Source organism: Chelonia mydas, chromosome 4, assembly GCF_015237465.2.
Source record: "Chelonia mydas isolate rCheMyd1 chromosome 4, rCheMyd1.pri.v2, whole genome shotgun sequence".
Taxonomy (NCBI): domain Eukaryota; kingdom Metazoa; phylum Chordata; order Testudines; family Cheloniidae; genus Chelonia; species Chelonia mydas.
This window is the reverse complement of record NC_057852.1, coordinates 61,269,476-61,285,887: the sequence shown is the minus strand read 5'-3', so window position 1 is coordinate 61,285,887 and position 16,412 is coordinate 61,269,476. Positions and strand designations below refer to the sequence as shown.

The window sequence follows — 16,412 nt, the reverse complement described above, 5'->3', positions numbered from 1 at the left end:
AATCCATGCTGCCTGCCCTGCTGTGTGCTATGGAAAGAAACAATTCAAGATTGATGTTGGCATTCACGGAGCAACTGCACTTGGTGGACTGTCGCTACTGGGCCTGAGAAACAAGCATAGAGTGGTGGGATCAGATTGTGATGTAGATATGGAATGACACACAGTGGCTGCAGAACTTGTGTATGCTCAAAGCCACCTCCCTTGAACTGCATGCAGAGCTTGCCCCTGCCCTGCAGCACAAGGACACCAAAATTAGAGCTGCCCTAATGGTGGAAAAGCGAGTGGCAACCGCTGTGTGGAAGCTGGCAATTCCAGACTGCTACCAGCCAATCGCAAATCAGTTTGGACTTGGGAAAGCCACCATAGGGGTTATGGTGATGCAAGTGTGCAAGGCCATTAATCGCATCCTACTACAAAGGACTGTGACTCTGGGCAATGTGCAGGAAATAGAAGATGGCTTTACGGCAATGGGGTTCCCTAACTGCGGCAGGGCAATAGATAGCACATGTATCCCAATTTTGGCTCCAGACCATCTTGTGACGGAGTACATCAACAAAAGGGGCTACTTCTCTATGGTATTGCAGGCACTGGTGAATCACCTTTGTCGTCTCACTAACATCAATGCGGGCTGCTTAGGAAAGGTGCATGATGCTGGCCTGTATAGAAAGCTGCATGAAGGAACTTTCTTTCCAGACCAGAAGGTTCCAATAGGGGATGTGGAAAGGCCCATAGTGATTCTGGGAAACTCAACTTGCCCCTTACTCCTGTAGCTCGTGAAGTCATACACTGGAAACCTTGACAGCAGCAAGCAGCACTTCAACAACAGGCTCAGCAGGGGTATAATGACGGTAGAACGTGCATTTGGCAAATTAAAGGGTCGCTGGCACTTCTTTTTTGGCAGGTTAGACCTCACTGAGGAAAATATTCCCATGGTCATATCAGCTTGCTGTGCTCTTCATAACACTTGTGAAGCTAAGGTGGAAAAATTTCCCCAGGCGTGGAACTTTGCAGCGGATCGCCTGGCAGCTGATTTTGAGCAGCACGACACCAGGGCTATTAGAGGGGCTCAACAGGGGGCAATTCAAATCAGGAAGGCTTTGAAGCAGCATTTTGACAATGAGTCCCTGTAATGTGTCTTTCTGTAATGAACTGAGCCAGGCATTGTTTACTTGCCACCTTGAATGACCCATGTAATGATTCCTGCCTGAGCATTAATTATAATCTGCAAACATTGTGATTGGCACTGTGTTTGAATTTATGTTGTAACCACCCTCTGTAGGTCACAAATAAAGAATCACTGGCTTTGTAAGTCTCAATTTTTATGAAACAGCAATACACATATTAACATTTCTTACAATGGACATGGCAGTGAGCAACACTCACTGAAGTGAGGATCTCACAGCTGCATGTAAATCCATCTGTCTTTATGGAAAATGGCCACAGGGGTGGAGTGCAAGAAGTACTGTGATGGGCTGGGAACATGAGAGAAATGTGGGGGAGGGGTGAATTTGGGGAGGGCAAGGAATGCACATCTCTATGAGCTGCACGAGGAGTCTTCTGGTACACCTGCCTCAGCTCCTTTACATTAGCACAGCACTGCTGCGTGTCCCTTTCGTGCCCCTCCTCATCCATGAAATAAGTAAGCTGCTCCTAGGTGTCAAAGTTTCTATGTCTGTATTAGAGCTGCGAGTGCACAGCCTCCTCTCTCCTCAGACCCAATAGCTCGGGTGTACTCCACAAGGGAGCCATTTGTTGCAGAAAGTCAGCATGGTCAGCTGGGAAGATGTGATGTGAGCTGTCCACACCAAGTCAACAGTAAGTGGAATTTCAAAAATTCCCAGGGCTTTAAGGCAGTGGGGCATGGAGGGAGAGAGGGGGGCGCACATGTATATCTGGCTGCAGAGCAGCTGAGTAGAAACTGCAATGATAGCCATTGTGCAACGCCTCCTTGGGGGCACTGTGCAATTCCTTATGTTGCTCTATGTCTACACTGACACAGTGTCACTAAATTTTGTCACCAAAAGCTCTGTGCCGCTCATCGAGATGGTTTTATTATGGCGGCATAGCAGGAGTTAAATCAGTGGGAGGAGCATTGTTGTGTGTACACCTCCACTGTTTCGGCAGCAAAACTGTGCAGTACAGACAACGCTAAGGTTGGATTAGATTTTTACATTTCAGATATGCATTTAATATAATAGTGATTAACTGTAGGGGCAGTGAAAGAAACTCAAATTTCACATCATAACCCATAAAAGTTGCTTCTCCATACCTCTCTTCCTCCCCTAGCCCCCAGTTCTGTTTTTCAGGTTCCCGGTTCTTAGGGTGTTCCTTCTGTTTCCCCATCCCTCCTCCCCAAAAAAATACACATTTTGGTTCTTCTTTCCTTTTCTATCTAATGTGGGAGACTAGCTAAAACCTTAATTTGAGCTGTCATAATAGATTTTCACTACTGGAAGTAGGGTGTAAGCTAGGGTGACCAGATGTCCTGATTTTATAGGGACAGTCATGATTTTTGGGTCTTTTTCTTATATAGGCTCCTATTACCCCCTCACCCTGCTCCCAATTTTTCACTCTTGCTGTCTGGTCACCCTAGTGTGAGCCTACCCCATGGCCAGAAGCCACAGGGAGAATTCTTTTCCATCTCTTGAAGGTAGTGGGAGGCGGCAGTATCTGAGGTCAGACTAACCAGCCCCACTCCCTCTGCAAACTTGGCTTCTCCTTCGGAATGGCTAAGCAGCACCATGAAACTGCTCCCATGCTCACAAATCCTTCAAGCTAGCATCTGAGCTGAGCACAGTAGCGCCTCCAAGCCTAATAAAGCACTTCAAAGGGTTTAAAAGACCACACACACACCATGATTATGCAACAGATTTAAAACTCTGGAGGATTATTCCAAAATAAAGTAACCCACACTGCGTATTCAAAAAATGACATTTATCACAAAAAGATCAAATATTGCATCTCTCTTGTGCTGATGATCAATACATTTTACTGTCAAAGATGTAAAGTTCCAAAACAATTGCAAAATTCTCCTCTCCAATTTGTGCTGCAAAATTAATGCATATCCCTATGGCACATTCTCCACTTATTCAATATTTCAACTGAAGTTCTGATTAGAGAAGAGGTTCAAAATTAGCAATAATATGCTTCATTATTTTCAAATACAATGCCTGTTGCTCAACCCTGTAAACATTATACTGATCCGAATGTGCTATGTCAGGTAATATGTTTGTGGGCCCTCAGGTTGTGCTATACCATATCTTGCTCACGGTATGGAACAGAACAAAAGGCTTGTCCTTGCCAAAACACAAACATATGGCATATTTTTCACCTTGTTGACATTATCAAATACGCAAAGGATGCAGAATTTTGTTATTTGCAGTCTTTCTTCTCTCATTAAATTCAAAAATTGCAAGAAAATTGTACCCATTTTGCTCATCCCATAATTCTCCAGTTTCACAAGCTGATGCCAAATTAACTTTCATATACACTTCATGTCCAAGTTTATTTATGCTAAGAGGTGTCTTACTTATATGGTGGAATCTCCTTCCTTAGAAGTTAAGGTAGGCTTGACAAAGCCCTGGCTGGGATGATTTAGTTGGGGATTGGTCCTGCTTTGAGCAGGGGGTTGGACTAGATGACCTCCTGAGGTCCGTTCCAACCCTGATATTCTAGGATTCTGTGATTTATAAATTTGAGCATGTTTGAAGAGTACAGGTGAATTTTCCTTTGGAAAATATTAAAAAATTGTATCCTGTCAAATTTTGAATATGCAACTAAAATCATACAGTGATTCAAATCCATAGCATATTAAGTACCAATGTTTCAGAGTAGCAGCCGTGCTAGTCTGTATCCGCAAAAAGAACAGGGAGTACTCGTGGCACCTTAGAGACGAACAAATTTATTAGAGCATAAGCTTTATGTACTCCCTGTTTTTTTAAGTACCAATGTGTGCACTAGAATCTTTACACTAGTAGAAGTAAGTATTCATATTAGTTTCAATATATCAGTTATTTCAAATTAAGACTGGAATAACCATTATGATTTAACTGTCCCTCATTTCAGATTCTTTTGTTCTGAGGGTGACTGAATCAATGGTGCCCCAGACTGAAGAACAGTCTTTCCTAACACTGAAGAAGAGAGAAACCAGACAAATCTTTAGCTGGTGTCTGAAAGGACCCATCAAATCCATGTCTCTCTCCTTGAGCCAAGCTAAGTCTTCACGTGCACTGATTACCTGGTATCACAACAGATCTGATATATCTGTTATCTCCCCCCATGCATACAAAATATAATATCAGATGTTTTAAAAGTTATAGGATAAATTTTGCAGACCAATTTGAATGGTGATCTACACCCCCCTTTAACATATCCTTCCTCTTTGCACACTCTTTCACAACTTAGAATGAATGAGGAAAAAAGCTTTAAAAACTAAACTGCATCTACATGCAAAACAAAGAGCAGATTTGAGGATTATGATATGACAGACAGCATGGAGAGATAGGAGAAAGAGGAAAGAAATAAAACAGGGGAAAATAAGAAAGAGGCAGGCCTGCGAGCCTCCAGAAGGTGAATAAGAATTTGCCTACATTTTACGTGAAAGTTTATCAATAAGACACACACTACAATAACTTTTGTAAATAATGTTATAGTGATTAAATGTGTACAAACATAACATTTAGTGGACCAGGTAACCCTCATCTCCAGAAAAGTTGCAGATGAAAACTCTGCTAGGCCAGATTGGCTGGGTGAGGTTAGCCTCCAAACAGAATGATCAGATTTGCCTGCTGGGTTGCCAAAGAACTGCACAATACATAGGGAATCCTCCAGGGCTATCAGCATCCATTTGGAGCCACATCACCAGGGTTTACATAGCACTTCATTGTCCCCAAACTTCCATAGCATGGAAGTGCACCACTTCCATGTTAATAAAGCCTTAAGCCTTATTAACATTTAAGACTTCTCCTCAGAGGACTGATCACAGGAGAAGGCAGCTAACACAACTGGCAATCTAGCACTGCTATCACTTACCCCAAGCAGGCCCCTTTCCTATGTGCAGATGCCTGATTTGGGGACAGAGAAGACAGCACAGATTTCAATCTTCACAAAAAGGGGCAGAAACATGTGCAGATATTAAGACTATACAGCCCATACTTTGTATGATCAGGAAATCATAAAGTTAAACAATAATGGATTTTGTTAACATGACTTGATTTTTTATGGTCACTCTCAATCTACTAACCAATTAAGTCCTAAATAGACATCTGAAATAAAACTCTTGTTCCCATCTCTTCTAAGACAATGAACTGATCTAATTGCATTTTTCAATACACTCAATATTGCACAAAAATTCAAGTTATATATACTGAATCTTTCTTTCACAGCTATTCAAAATTAGTTTAACCAGGTTTACCAAATACTCAGTGTTTATGCAAAGTGCATTAGGCACTTAATGGTTGCAACTTTAGATCTGTTAGTTCCAAGGGGTTAAAGTTACATTAAATCAGCAAAGCCAAACTTTATTGCCAGCAGTATCTGTCAGCACCTTCACTGGTCAGTCTAATCTTACACGTCAAAGAATTCATGCAAAATACATACCATATTCAGAGACTGAAGCAGCACATCATTTTGCCAAATGCAGTTAGGCTATGTTGTCTTCAGAAGTTTTTGTCATCGGACACACTGCTGATGCGGTTTGTGAATGGTGTATTTCCACATGGTCAGATTCCATATCTTTTTTCAGACATTGGCAAAATTTTTATGTGCTACACCAATGCCTCAAACTGTGACCCATGGCTCCCCTGGAGAATCATGAAGGGTTCATGGGAGAGCCACGAGTGTATGAGAAATTTTTTTTTTTTTTTTTTTTAAGCAGATATGCCCATTTTGGGTTTTTCCCTAATTAAGAGACTATTAAACTAAGCTTAGAAATCACTTGGGTCTTGTCCTGCTGCTGCTGATACCATGACTGGAAGCATCTCCATGACCTCCATTCCTGCAGGGGGCCCTCAGCAGAGAGATTTCCCGCTGTGGGAAATATTCACCAGAAATCTCTGCTGAAGGCCCCCTGCTGAAGCCAAGTGCACAGAAAGGCTCCCAGTGCCAGCAGCAGCAGCAGCACCACTGCACTAGCATGTAGGGGTAGGGGGCTGAGGCAGAGACAGGTGAGTTTTATTTTTATAATGGAAAAATTTTTACCAAGTGCTAAGCACACATGTAAGCAAACATTCAGCTAAAGACAATTTTAATAAAGTTAAACAGAAAAGGAAGGAAGTAGATAATATGGTGATAGTTACATTATGTTTGGGTTTTCAGATATTGATACTACTTTGGAAAGTCCACAGCCACAATGTATCATTTGTTTTCAAGCATTAGTAAATGAAAGCAAAAGGCCAGGGAAACTACAGAAACATTTAGAAAGCAAACACCTAGAATTTGTAAATAAAAGCTGTGACTTTTTCCTTTGGAAAAAAGGAAGAATTAAGGAGGCAAAAGAGCCATGTCTAAATAAGCAATTGTTCCTCAAAAAGTCTTAGAAGCATCTTATGTTGTAACCATGCAAACTGAAAAACATAAACAAGACCCTTCTACGAGCAATAGACATGAATAGAATTATGATTAGGAAACAAGAAATTATAACACTGAAAAACATTCCTATGTTAAATACCACAATCCGTCAACATGCTGATGGATCTTGCAGAAAACATCCAGAACCAGCGGACAGAACAAGTTAAGAACAAGATCCTCAATAAATTCTCAGTGGATGAAAGTTTTGGATGAAAGTTTTGAAAGGGGGGCTGTGCACTGATAGGGCAGCAGCCATGACAGGATAGAAGAGTAGGGTTGCAAAATGAGTAAAGAAAGTGGCACCAGCAACAATTTGGACTCACTACATGATTCACCTCCAAGCTTTGACATTTAAGAAGCTGCAACGTGAAGTATGTGAGGCCCTCAACAGTTACCAAATTTGTTAATTCCAGGCAGCAAACAGACATTTTATTATGATGTGAGAACAGATGGGCTCTGACCACAATTGTTTCACAGAGAAGTCACGTGGGAAAGCGTTACATGTCTTTGAGTGACAAAAATCAGAATTTTCCTTCTTGGGAAAACAGACCTTGCAGATTACATGTGTAATGCTGACTTCTTGACTAGATTAGCTTACCTAGTGGAAATATTTGACAGACTGAATGCACTGAACCTAACACTTCAAGGAGGAAAGCAAATATACTAGATATGAAAGGAAACCAGGCAATTCATGAAGCAACTTTGTCTTTGGAAATGCCACATTGAAAAGGGAGTTACCAAGATGTTTCCAGTGTTACCACACTTTTTAACAGAACCGAGTGGAAGTAATCAAAATGCCACTAAAATCTAAATATTGACTCATTTGTCTGAGTTGTAATCCCATTTTGATTAATATTTTCCTAGATTTGAACATTAATTTTGTTATTGATTGGATTAAAAACAGATTCTTGGTAACACACGACTCCATACCAACCTTAAGTATCACACTGTCAAGTGATCACATGTAGAAGTTTTCAAATATAACAATCCAGGAATTCTGGATTTCTGTTAAAGGACAGTATAAAGAACTCAGTGATGAACCTATGAAAGTGAAACATGTCAAAAAATGCATAATTTTCAAATTATTGTTTTAATAATCTGGATTAGATCACATTATATAATTATACCAAATGAATAGTTAAATGAAGGCCCCAAACCAACCAAAGTAGTGGTCCCTCTTGAAGCTAGTGTCCTGAGACAGTAAAAAAAAAAAATGGTATTTAGTCGTGGGGAGCCACCAAGTTGTACAGTATCTGTAAGGGAGCTGCAGTACTCAGAAGTTTGGGAATAATGGTGCTATACAAATTGTTTGAGACTATACTTAACATCTCCAAATTATAAAAAACAGCCTTTGTTCTGTTGAATTATGCCTATTGTATTAAAGAATACATCACGGGTGACTGATTCTTCCAAAAAGTGGGAGGGGGTGGGGCCTTGTGCCCCCCCCTTCATGACCGCACCCCTGCCCCACCTCTTCCCCTGAGGCCCTGGCCCCCAGCCAAGCCGGAAGCCAGGCCAGGGAGCCCAGGCCCCTCCGCCTGCCTGGGCTGGGGGACCCCCCCGAGAGCAGTTCCCAGCCTGTATTCCTGCCCAGGGCAGATGGAAGGTCTGCAGCTCCCTACACAGCTCTTACTCTGACCCAGTTCTGGCTTCCAGCCCGACCAGGGGCAGGCTTCAGCCAGGCCATGGTAAGAGCCTCCCAAGCAGCTGTGGGAAGCCACACACCCTCCCTTTGCCCTGGGCAGGAGATCCAGGGGGTGTGGACACAGGCCAGGGGCTGCTCTCGGGCCCCCCAACCCTGGGCAGGTGGAGGGTCCATGGCTCCCCACAGCTTCCCATGCTCCCCGGGCCATTTTTACCCAGGCCAAGCTCCGACTTCCAGCCTGGCTGTTGGGGGGCAGGGCCTCGGGGGGGGGGGGGGAAGAGATGGGGAAGGGGACGAGGCCCGTGGTGAAAAGTGGGTGGGCTATGGCCCCTTGACCACCACCCCTTTCCATTGCCCCTGGAATACATTTTTAATTTGGTTTCTGAAACAAGCTTCTAAGGCCTAGATTCACGAAGGAACCTATTGCTCCACAACTGCCACCCAGGAGAATCCTCAACCAAAAGTTAGGCCCCCAGGCTCCCTATACAATGCAAGGGAAGAGTTAGGCACCTGAAAAAGATTCACAGATGCCAGCATACTGAGTGGCAAGTCACTAAGATTTTACGAAATGCTGAGGAGAAGGGCATGGCCTAAGTCCTGTCCATCAAAAGCTAATTAGGCAATATCGGTGCTAGTGATTCACAGCTGTGAACCCTCTCCTGGAGTTAGGCGCCTACGCCAGGTAAGCAATTCCTCACAAAATACCAGAGAAAGAAAAAGTGAGAGCAATACCCCCAACCCCATCATAGCAAACAGCATAGTGATTAGGGCATTCACCTGGAAGGCGGGAGACCCGTTTTCAAATCCCTACTCTGCTCAGTTTGGTGCAGGAACTTGAACGTGAGGCCCCCATATCCCAGGAAGTGCTCTAAAAGTAGGGGTATGGAATCACCCTGCTCCTGGCTGTCTTTTCTGGTTTCCAGATTGGGCCATAAGAGGAAGAACAGCAGCATTCGCTTGAGATATAACTCTAATGTTGTTCCTAACCCAAATCCTGCACACACATGCAAGTCTCCAACGCAAGTCTCAACTCGAGTTAGCTCACCCATGGAGATGGGGGGGGGGGGGGGAGGATTGAAGGCCAAGTGCTACTGATGCTTGAACTAGTAATGCTATAGGGTCTTGGGTCCAGATTTTTAAAGGCATTAGGCATTATTCAGCTAAACATCACAGCACCTAAATACCTTTAAAAGTAAGTGCCTCGGCTAATCTACACTGCTAATACATACACGCTATGCTGCTTGAGTGACATTTTGCAGCATGACTGCTCTCACTCAAGCTCAGCTAACTCAACAGGAGTTAACTCATGGGTAGATAACTTGAACTAACACTGCAGTGCAGTCAAGCCCAAAGCCACTGAGACTTGCAAAAGTGACCTGCAACTGCTATAGAGCAGAAATGCAGTTTCCACTATTGTCTGTAATTTTACAAATAAAATCCTTTGGGCTTAATATTCAGTTATATTATTCAGCATAAAAGCAATTTTTCTTAAAGTCTGAGCAAAATTCATTGAGCTGGTTTTGAATTATCCAAGTAAGAAAAATTGCAATTTCCCTATTTGTTCCAATCAGAAATTCTGTATTCATATAACTTTAAAAGTGTGAAATATCAGTTCAAAATTTGGCTGTAAATCTCAAGGTGACTTAAAAAGACAAATAAAATTTGAGGAAAACTGATTCAAAATTAAAATCATATCTTTTAAAGTTGACCATGTTGTGCATGCACACCAGAATTTTAAGTGCATTCTTAAGTGAAGAAATAGTTAGTAATAGAGCTGTCGATTATTCACAGTTAACTCATGCGATTAACTCAAAAAATTAATTGTGATTAATCGCAGTTTAAATCGCACTGTTAAACAACAGAATACCAATTTAAATTTATTAAATATTTTTGGATGTTTTTCTACATTTTCAAATATATTTATTTCAGTTACAACAGACCACCAAGTGTACACTGCACACTATTTTTTATTACAAATATTTGCACTGTAAAAATGATAAACAAAAGCAGTATTTTTCTGTTCACCCTACACAAGTACTGTAGCGCAATCTAGATTTTTTTTTTTTTTGTTACATAACTGCTCTCAAAAAACAATACAAAACAAAACTTTAGAGCCTACAAGTCCACTCAGTCCTACTTCTTGTTCAGCCAATCGCTAAAACAAACAAGTTTGTTTACATTTACAGGAGATAATGCTGCCCTCTTCTTATTTACAAGGTCACCAGAAGACATGGTACTTCGCATGGTACTTCTGTAGCTGGAATTGTAAAGTATCTATGTGCCAGATATGCTAAACATTTGTATGCTTCTTCATGCTTCGGCCATCATTCCAGAGGACATGCTTCCATGCTGATGACCCTCGTTAAAATAAATAATGCGTTAATTAAATTTGTGACTAAACTCCTTGGGGAGAATTGTATGTCTCTGACTTTTTTGACTCATTCTGCCATGTATTTCATGTTATAGTAGTCTCAAATAATAACTCAGCACATTTGTTCATTTTAAGAACACTTTTGCTACAGATCTGACAAAACGCAAAGAAGGTACTAATGTGACATTTCTAAAGATAGCTACAGCACTTGACCCAATGTTCAAGAATCTGAAGTGCCTTCCAAAACCTGAGAGGGATGAGGTGTGGAGCATGCTTTCAGAAGTCTTAAAAGAGCAACACTCCGATACAGAAACTACAGAACACAAACCACCAAATCAACCTTCTGTTGGTGACATTTGACTCAGATGACAAAAATGAACATGCGTCAGTCCACATTGCTTTGGATTGTTATCGAGCAGAACCCATCATCAGCACGGGTGCATGTCCTCTAGAATGGTGGTTGAAGCATGAAGGGACATCGGAATTTTTAGCGCATCTGGCATGTAAATAGCTCTACAACAGTGCCAGGCGAACACTAGTTTTCACTTTCAGGTGATGTTGTGAACAAGAAGCGGACAGCAATATCTCCTGCAAATGTAAACAAACTTGCTTGTCTGAGCGATTGGCTGAACAAGAAGTAGGACTGAGTGGACTTGCAGGCTCTGTTTTATTTTTGAATGCAGTTATTTTTCGTACATAATTCTACATTTGTAAGTTCAACTTTCATGATAAAGAGATTGCACTACAGTACTCATATTAGGTGAACTGAAAAACATTCTTGTTTTTTTACAGTGCAAGTATTTGTAATCAAAAATAAATATAAAGTGAGCACTGTACACTTTGTATTCTGTGCTATAACTGAAATGGAATATATTTGAAAAAGTGGAAAACATCCAAAAATATTTAAATAAATGGTATTCTATTATTAACAGCACAATTAATCACAATGAATTTTCTGGTAGCGCAATTAATTTTTTTGATCGCTTGACAGCCCTAGTTATTAACATAACATGTATTAATAAGTCCAAACCTCCACAGCCCTGCCATGCCACCATTCCTAAACTACACATGGATTCCCCCCCCCCCCCCCGTAGAACAAAAAAGAGGAAAATTCTATAACAAACAACTCCATTAATACTAGATTAAATTGGGAAATGAAGCATTAAATTCAAGAAGTTATACAACCTAAGGTATCTTCTTCCATATTACCTTAGTCTTAATGCACATATGTGTTAGTATATAGGCCTGTCTCTTAGCTTGGGATAAGATTTTGAGTTTGATTTTTGATATTTTTATATCCTTACTAATATGTGAACCAAAACACCATGTGTTGCTTCTGCCTAACCAGACGGCGTTTATAGCACAATGAGAAGAGATGAGGAAGAGAGTTTAAGTGTTGCTGGGTATGGTGGGAGCTTAATATACGAGCGTACACTTGAAGACTGCCTCGACTCCTATCTCAAGGCAAGGTCAAGAAACCAGTCTGGAAGGACAAGAGGGAATGTGGGGGGAGGCATAAGAAATACTAAAAAGCCAGAGAAAAGGTGACCCTGGCCAATACATAGCCTCACTCCTTACCCTTCCCATGAGGGCAAAGGAGGTGGTACCGAAGCCCCCAGACTCACAATCCTCCAAAACGGAACATGACCATAAATTGTAAGGGATGGGACCAGGGGCGTGCACTACAGGTATAATTAAGCCTGCCAAGAAGAAGGAGGTGGGAAAAAAGGGGACAGAAAAGGTTCTGTGGAATACAGAGTTATGGATATGCTTGCTTGATTAACCCCAATAAACATCGCTTTGCCTGCACTTCAGACTTCAGGTCTTTTGCTTTCTGTCTGCATGACAAGAACCAAGGGAGGGGCAAAGGGAAATCCCTTAACATTATGATGTATTCTCAATTCCCTGTTTTCTTTGCTAAATGTCAATGGTTTAACTGGGCAAAAGTAAAGACAGAACTTGGCCTGGTATTTTTATAATTTCAAACAAATGCTCACCTGGTGGAGGACCACCAAATTTTCTTTGTCCATTTTCTTGAACCATGCTGTAGCCAGTCTTTTCCATCAAAGCTAGTAAGGCAGCCTCATTCTGAGTACCAGTTCGGATTTTGCCACATCCATTTGTTACATCTGTACTTTCGTCGTGCATATTTGCAATATCTTCAACAAAACATTAAGATAAAATTTCATAATACATAATTCCAAAGTTACCCACATACAACAGCTACTAAAAGCCAGAAAAGTAACAGCATAAGTTATTTTAACTTTACCTCATGAAATTCCTCCCTTGCAGGAATAAGCTTTTTTGTTCTAAACTAGCATGTTATTATCATCCATATATTTTCTCGCAAATATAGTCCCATTTATTACAATAAAATTACACATGAGACTACAGTACACATAGCAGTAATAATCTGTAGGATATAGCCTGAAATTTCTGTTTTACCTTGTTTACTCGCCAATGGAGTGTCACAGGGTGGCCAAATGCAGCGCTTTCTGCCACAGTTTCCCCTAATGTCATTAATACATTCACCAAGGCTTTATGTAGGAAACAATGCCCCTTCTGAGGGATCTAGTTTATTAACCTAAAACCCAATGAAAATTAAGTAAGCCTTCACCCCAGGATCTTAGAGTCAAGTATCAGTTTATCCATTCCCACCTGGGTCCACCATTCCCTTCCAACCCGGTTCGCAGCTCAGTACCTTTCCTGGAGTCAGGACTCCTGCCACTATGGAGAGCCAGAGGTCTGCCGAGATCTATTCACTGCAGCTCTTCTCTGGGGCAGCATGTAGTTCCTGACAGGCTGAGCTTCCTGCTACTGTTTAGGAGTTTCCTATCCCTCATAGAACAGCTGCCAGGCCCTTGTTGCATTTACAAATCCCCGCAAATGCATGAAATAAGGACCCTTACATTTTTAGTAATACCATCCTGGATTACAAACAGCCTTACTTATATCCTTCATTAAATGCTGCTAAAAGTGATTTAGTTCACAGCTAGGTGGTATTTCTGGGGCCTGGAAACTTGCAAGGGGGCCAGAGGGTGCAGTGTAAGAGGCAACAGTGAGGCAAGGTCAGACTGGAGTCAGGACAGCCTCTGTTAAACCTCAAGATGCATGTTGCTGCTTCTGAACATTAATTACTACTCACTTTCTTCAAACATAGCTTATTTTGTAGCTATCAACAAGACTTTAAAAAAACTAACAAAAAAGTTTGAAAAAAGTGGGGTTAGTAATTCTATCATCAAATATTTCAAGCAAGCATGTCATGGTACAACCTTAATTCAGTTTAGAAGGATTTAAACTACAGGACTTCAGAGTTTCCCTACAATATTTAAAACACGCTCAGTTCCAACTGATCTTTAAAGAAAAGTTCAACTTCAATTTAACAATCAATTTTAAAAACACCCAAATGATTTTTTTAAAATTTCTATTAACAAACTAAGTTTGAGACTTTCACTACTATAATTTTAATGTCAGCAATGTTTAAAATGAGCAAACCAGTTCTGAAGCAGAGAAAGACACTATGCTTGCACAAGTGAACAAACATGAAAAACAAAATGTGCTCATGCTTAATATACAATTTTAAAATACTATCATAAAAGTAAAAAAAAGTCATTTTTTCCTAAGCAAGCAAATGCCCTACTCCTCAAACAAAACTATTAGATAGATTAACTAAATTAGATGAATATTTATGATACCTCACAATTTTAGGGAAAGCATTTTGTATGAAGAATATTTCCAGGAACAGTATTTTTTTAAAATAAAAATAAAGGAAAAGAGAATTACTTCAAAAACCACTAACATTAAGGCCCTGATTTCCAAAGCAGCCTCCACTTGGAAACCTTGTGTGGAGGGTACAAACTTACATGTATACATTTTTCAAGCAGAAAAACATTGCATGGGTAAATGTTAGGCTAACACCTACACAGACATGTACGTTATTTTGCCTGTGTTAATTGAAATTAACACACACATCTGAAGGTATAAGTGTTTGAAAAAAGTATCCATAGAAACAAGGCTTCTATTTGAAAATACAAGCTTAAATACATATCACACATAACTAAAGACATTTTAATTCATTGGTCTATTTATTATTTTATTACTATTTATTATTGCTCACCCCATCCTCTCCTCCGTTCCTTTGCAATAAAATGGAGATTAAGACAGGCATGAGGGAAAAGAAAGGAATAATTCTGTCCTGGTAATTCCTGGATAGTGATGATGATGATGGTGGTGGTAAGGGTGATATGACTGCAGCTTGCCACACAGGCTAAGTTAGGGCTGGTCTATGCTGAAAATTTACACTGGCATAGCTCTGTCTATAGGGCTCTACATCCCTGACAGTTAAGCCAGCCTAATCCCCAGCGTGGACGGTGCCAGGTTTACAGAAGAATTCTTCCATCAATTTAGCCACCCCACTGCCTCCCAGGGAGGTAGCTTATTTACAACAAAGGGAGAACCCCACTGGCAAGTGGCTGCGCTCAGGAGCTGTAGCTGTTTAGGTATAGACATAGCCTGGGTTACTTTTACCGTGGTTGGCAGCGTGCAGGCCACGCGTGCCCAAAAGGAACAGTGGTCACTCAGCAGACCCTGGCTTGGCAGATGCACGTCTCGCTGCTGATGGGACACCACAGGGGACGATTAGATTTTCCTCTGCTTCACCCAGTCCAATCAAGCTGGCAGGAAGGGGGTGGGGATATCTGTGGAAACAACCGAGCACATCAAGACCTACGTGGTGGGGATGGGGCACGTTATATTTGATGCGGGGGGAGGGGCTGGTTGGCCGGGCACGGGGAGCTGTGGGATTGGGGTGGCTGTACACGGCGGTGGAGGCTGTGAGAAAGAGGCAGGGGAGGCGGACCCAGGCGCTGGTGCGGGGCAGAGGTGGCATGGGAATAGGTCCCAGGGTGAGAAGGGTGGCACGGGAGAGGCTCCCCGGGTCTCTTGGTGCTGTCTCGGAGTCACTGGAGCAACAGCCACAGCGACGCGTTTCCAACCCGAGCCCTACGCCCGCTTCCCCCCCACGGGGCTTCTGGGGCCGCACCCGCGCCGGGCTGTCAGCCGCCGCCCATCCCAGCGGCGCGGCAGGGACCTCAGGCTGAAGATACCCGGCCCCACCCGCCGAGGTGGGACCGTTACACAGAACGTCGAACAGCCCCCCTCCCGGGAGAGTTTTACCGCCAACGGCGACTCCCGGGACTGGGGAAGGGGAAATGGCAGCGCGAGCACCTCGCGCCTCACCCGCCACCGCCCTTCTCGCGCGCGTGGTATTCAGCGCCACCACCACGACCGACTTTCCCACTCTTCGGCGCGAGGCACCGTCTAACGCCCCAGCGCCCCCAATCAGCAGCCGCCCGAGTAGGCACCTGACAAAATTGACAGGCGCCGGCAACCAATCAGAACATGTCGAGAGCCGAGCAGGGCGGGGAAAGCTTTTAAAAACCTTGGAGGTTGAGGGTGGGTGTGCGACCAGTTAAAAAGAGGGTATGAAGGAGCCAATGAGAGAGGTGCTACCATCTGAGTGCGGCTTTGAAAGAGAAGGGAGGGGGTGTGAAGTGCGCGTGGGCAGGCTTCTTATCTTGACGCTGAGAAAAGTCATAGCCGTGTTTCTCAAGCCGGGCTGCAGGCCTAGTGTCCCATGTGAATCCCAGCTTGCTAGGGTACAGCGTGTGCATCCCCAGGGCTGCAAATACAGCCAAAGTGAGGAGAAACCTCTGCAGTTTGTGTTTTTTGCTCAGCTTAGTGTGACTTCAGTTTTAGTAATGTATTGCAACATAAATGGGGGGGCACGATGGAGTGTCTGGTAACTGTTGAGCTTTTCTGAAAATCAGA

The 16,412-nt window shown here is 42.5% G+C and overlaps 1 protein-coding gene across 3 annotated transcripts in view; it reads right to left on the bottom strand.

Moving 5' to 3' along the window:
• Positions 1-15,940, bottom strand: part of RBM46 (RNA binding motif protein 46) — a 42,427-nt gene extending 26,487 nt beyond the window's left edge. For 2 of the 3 annotated variants that reach the window (XM_043545871.1, XM_007071266.4), the window contains exons 1-3: positions 15,625-15,826; positions 15,111-15,280; positions 12,581-12,742 (exon numbers count right to left, since the gene is read on the bottom strand). In XM_043545871.1, the coding sequence (XP_043401806.1) occupies positions 12,581-12,731 (151 nt within the window). In that variant the 5' untranslated portion in view covers positions 12,732-12,742; positions 15,111-15,280; positions 15,625-15,826. Of the gene's footprint in view, positions 1-12,580; positions 12,743-15,110; positions 15,281-15,624 lie in introns of all 3 variants that reach the window. The other variant, XM_043545872.1, reaches the window with a different exon arrangement.
• Positions 15,941-16,412: the final 472 nt, after the last annotated feature.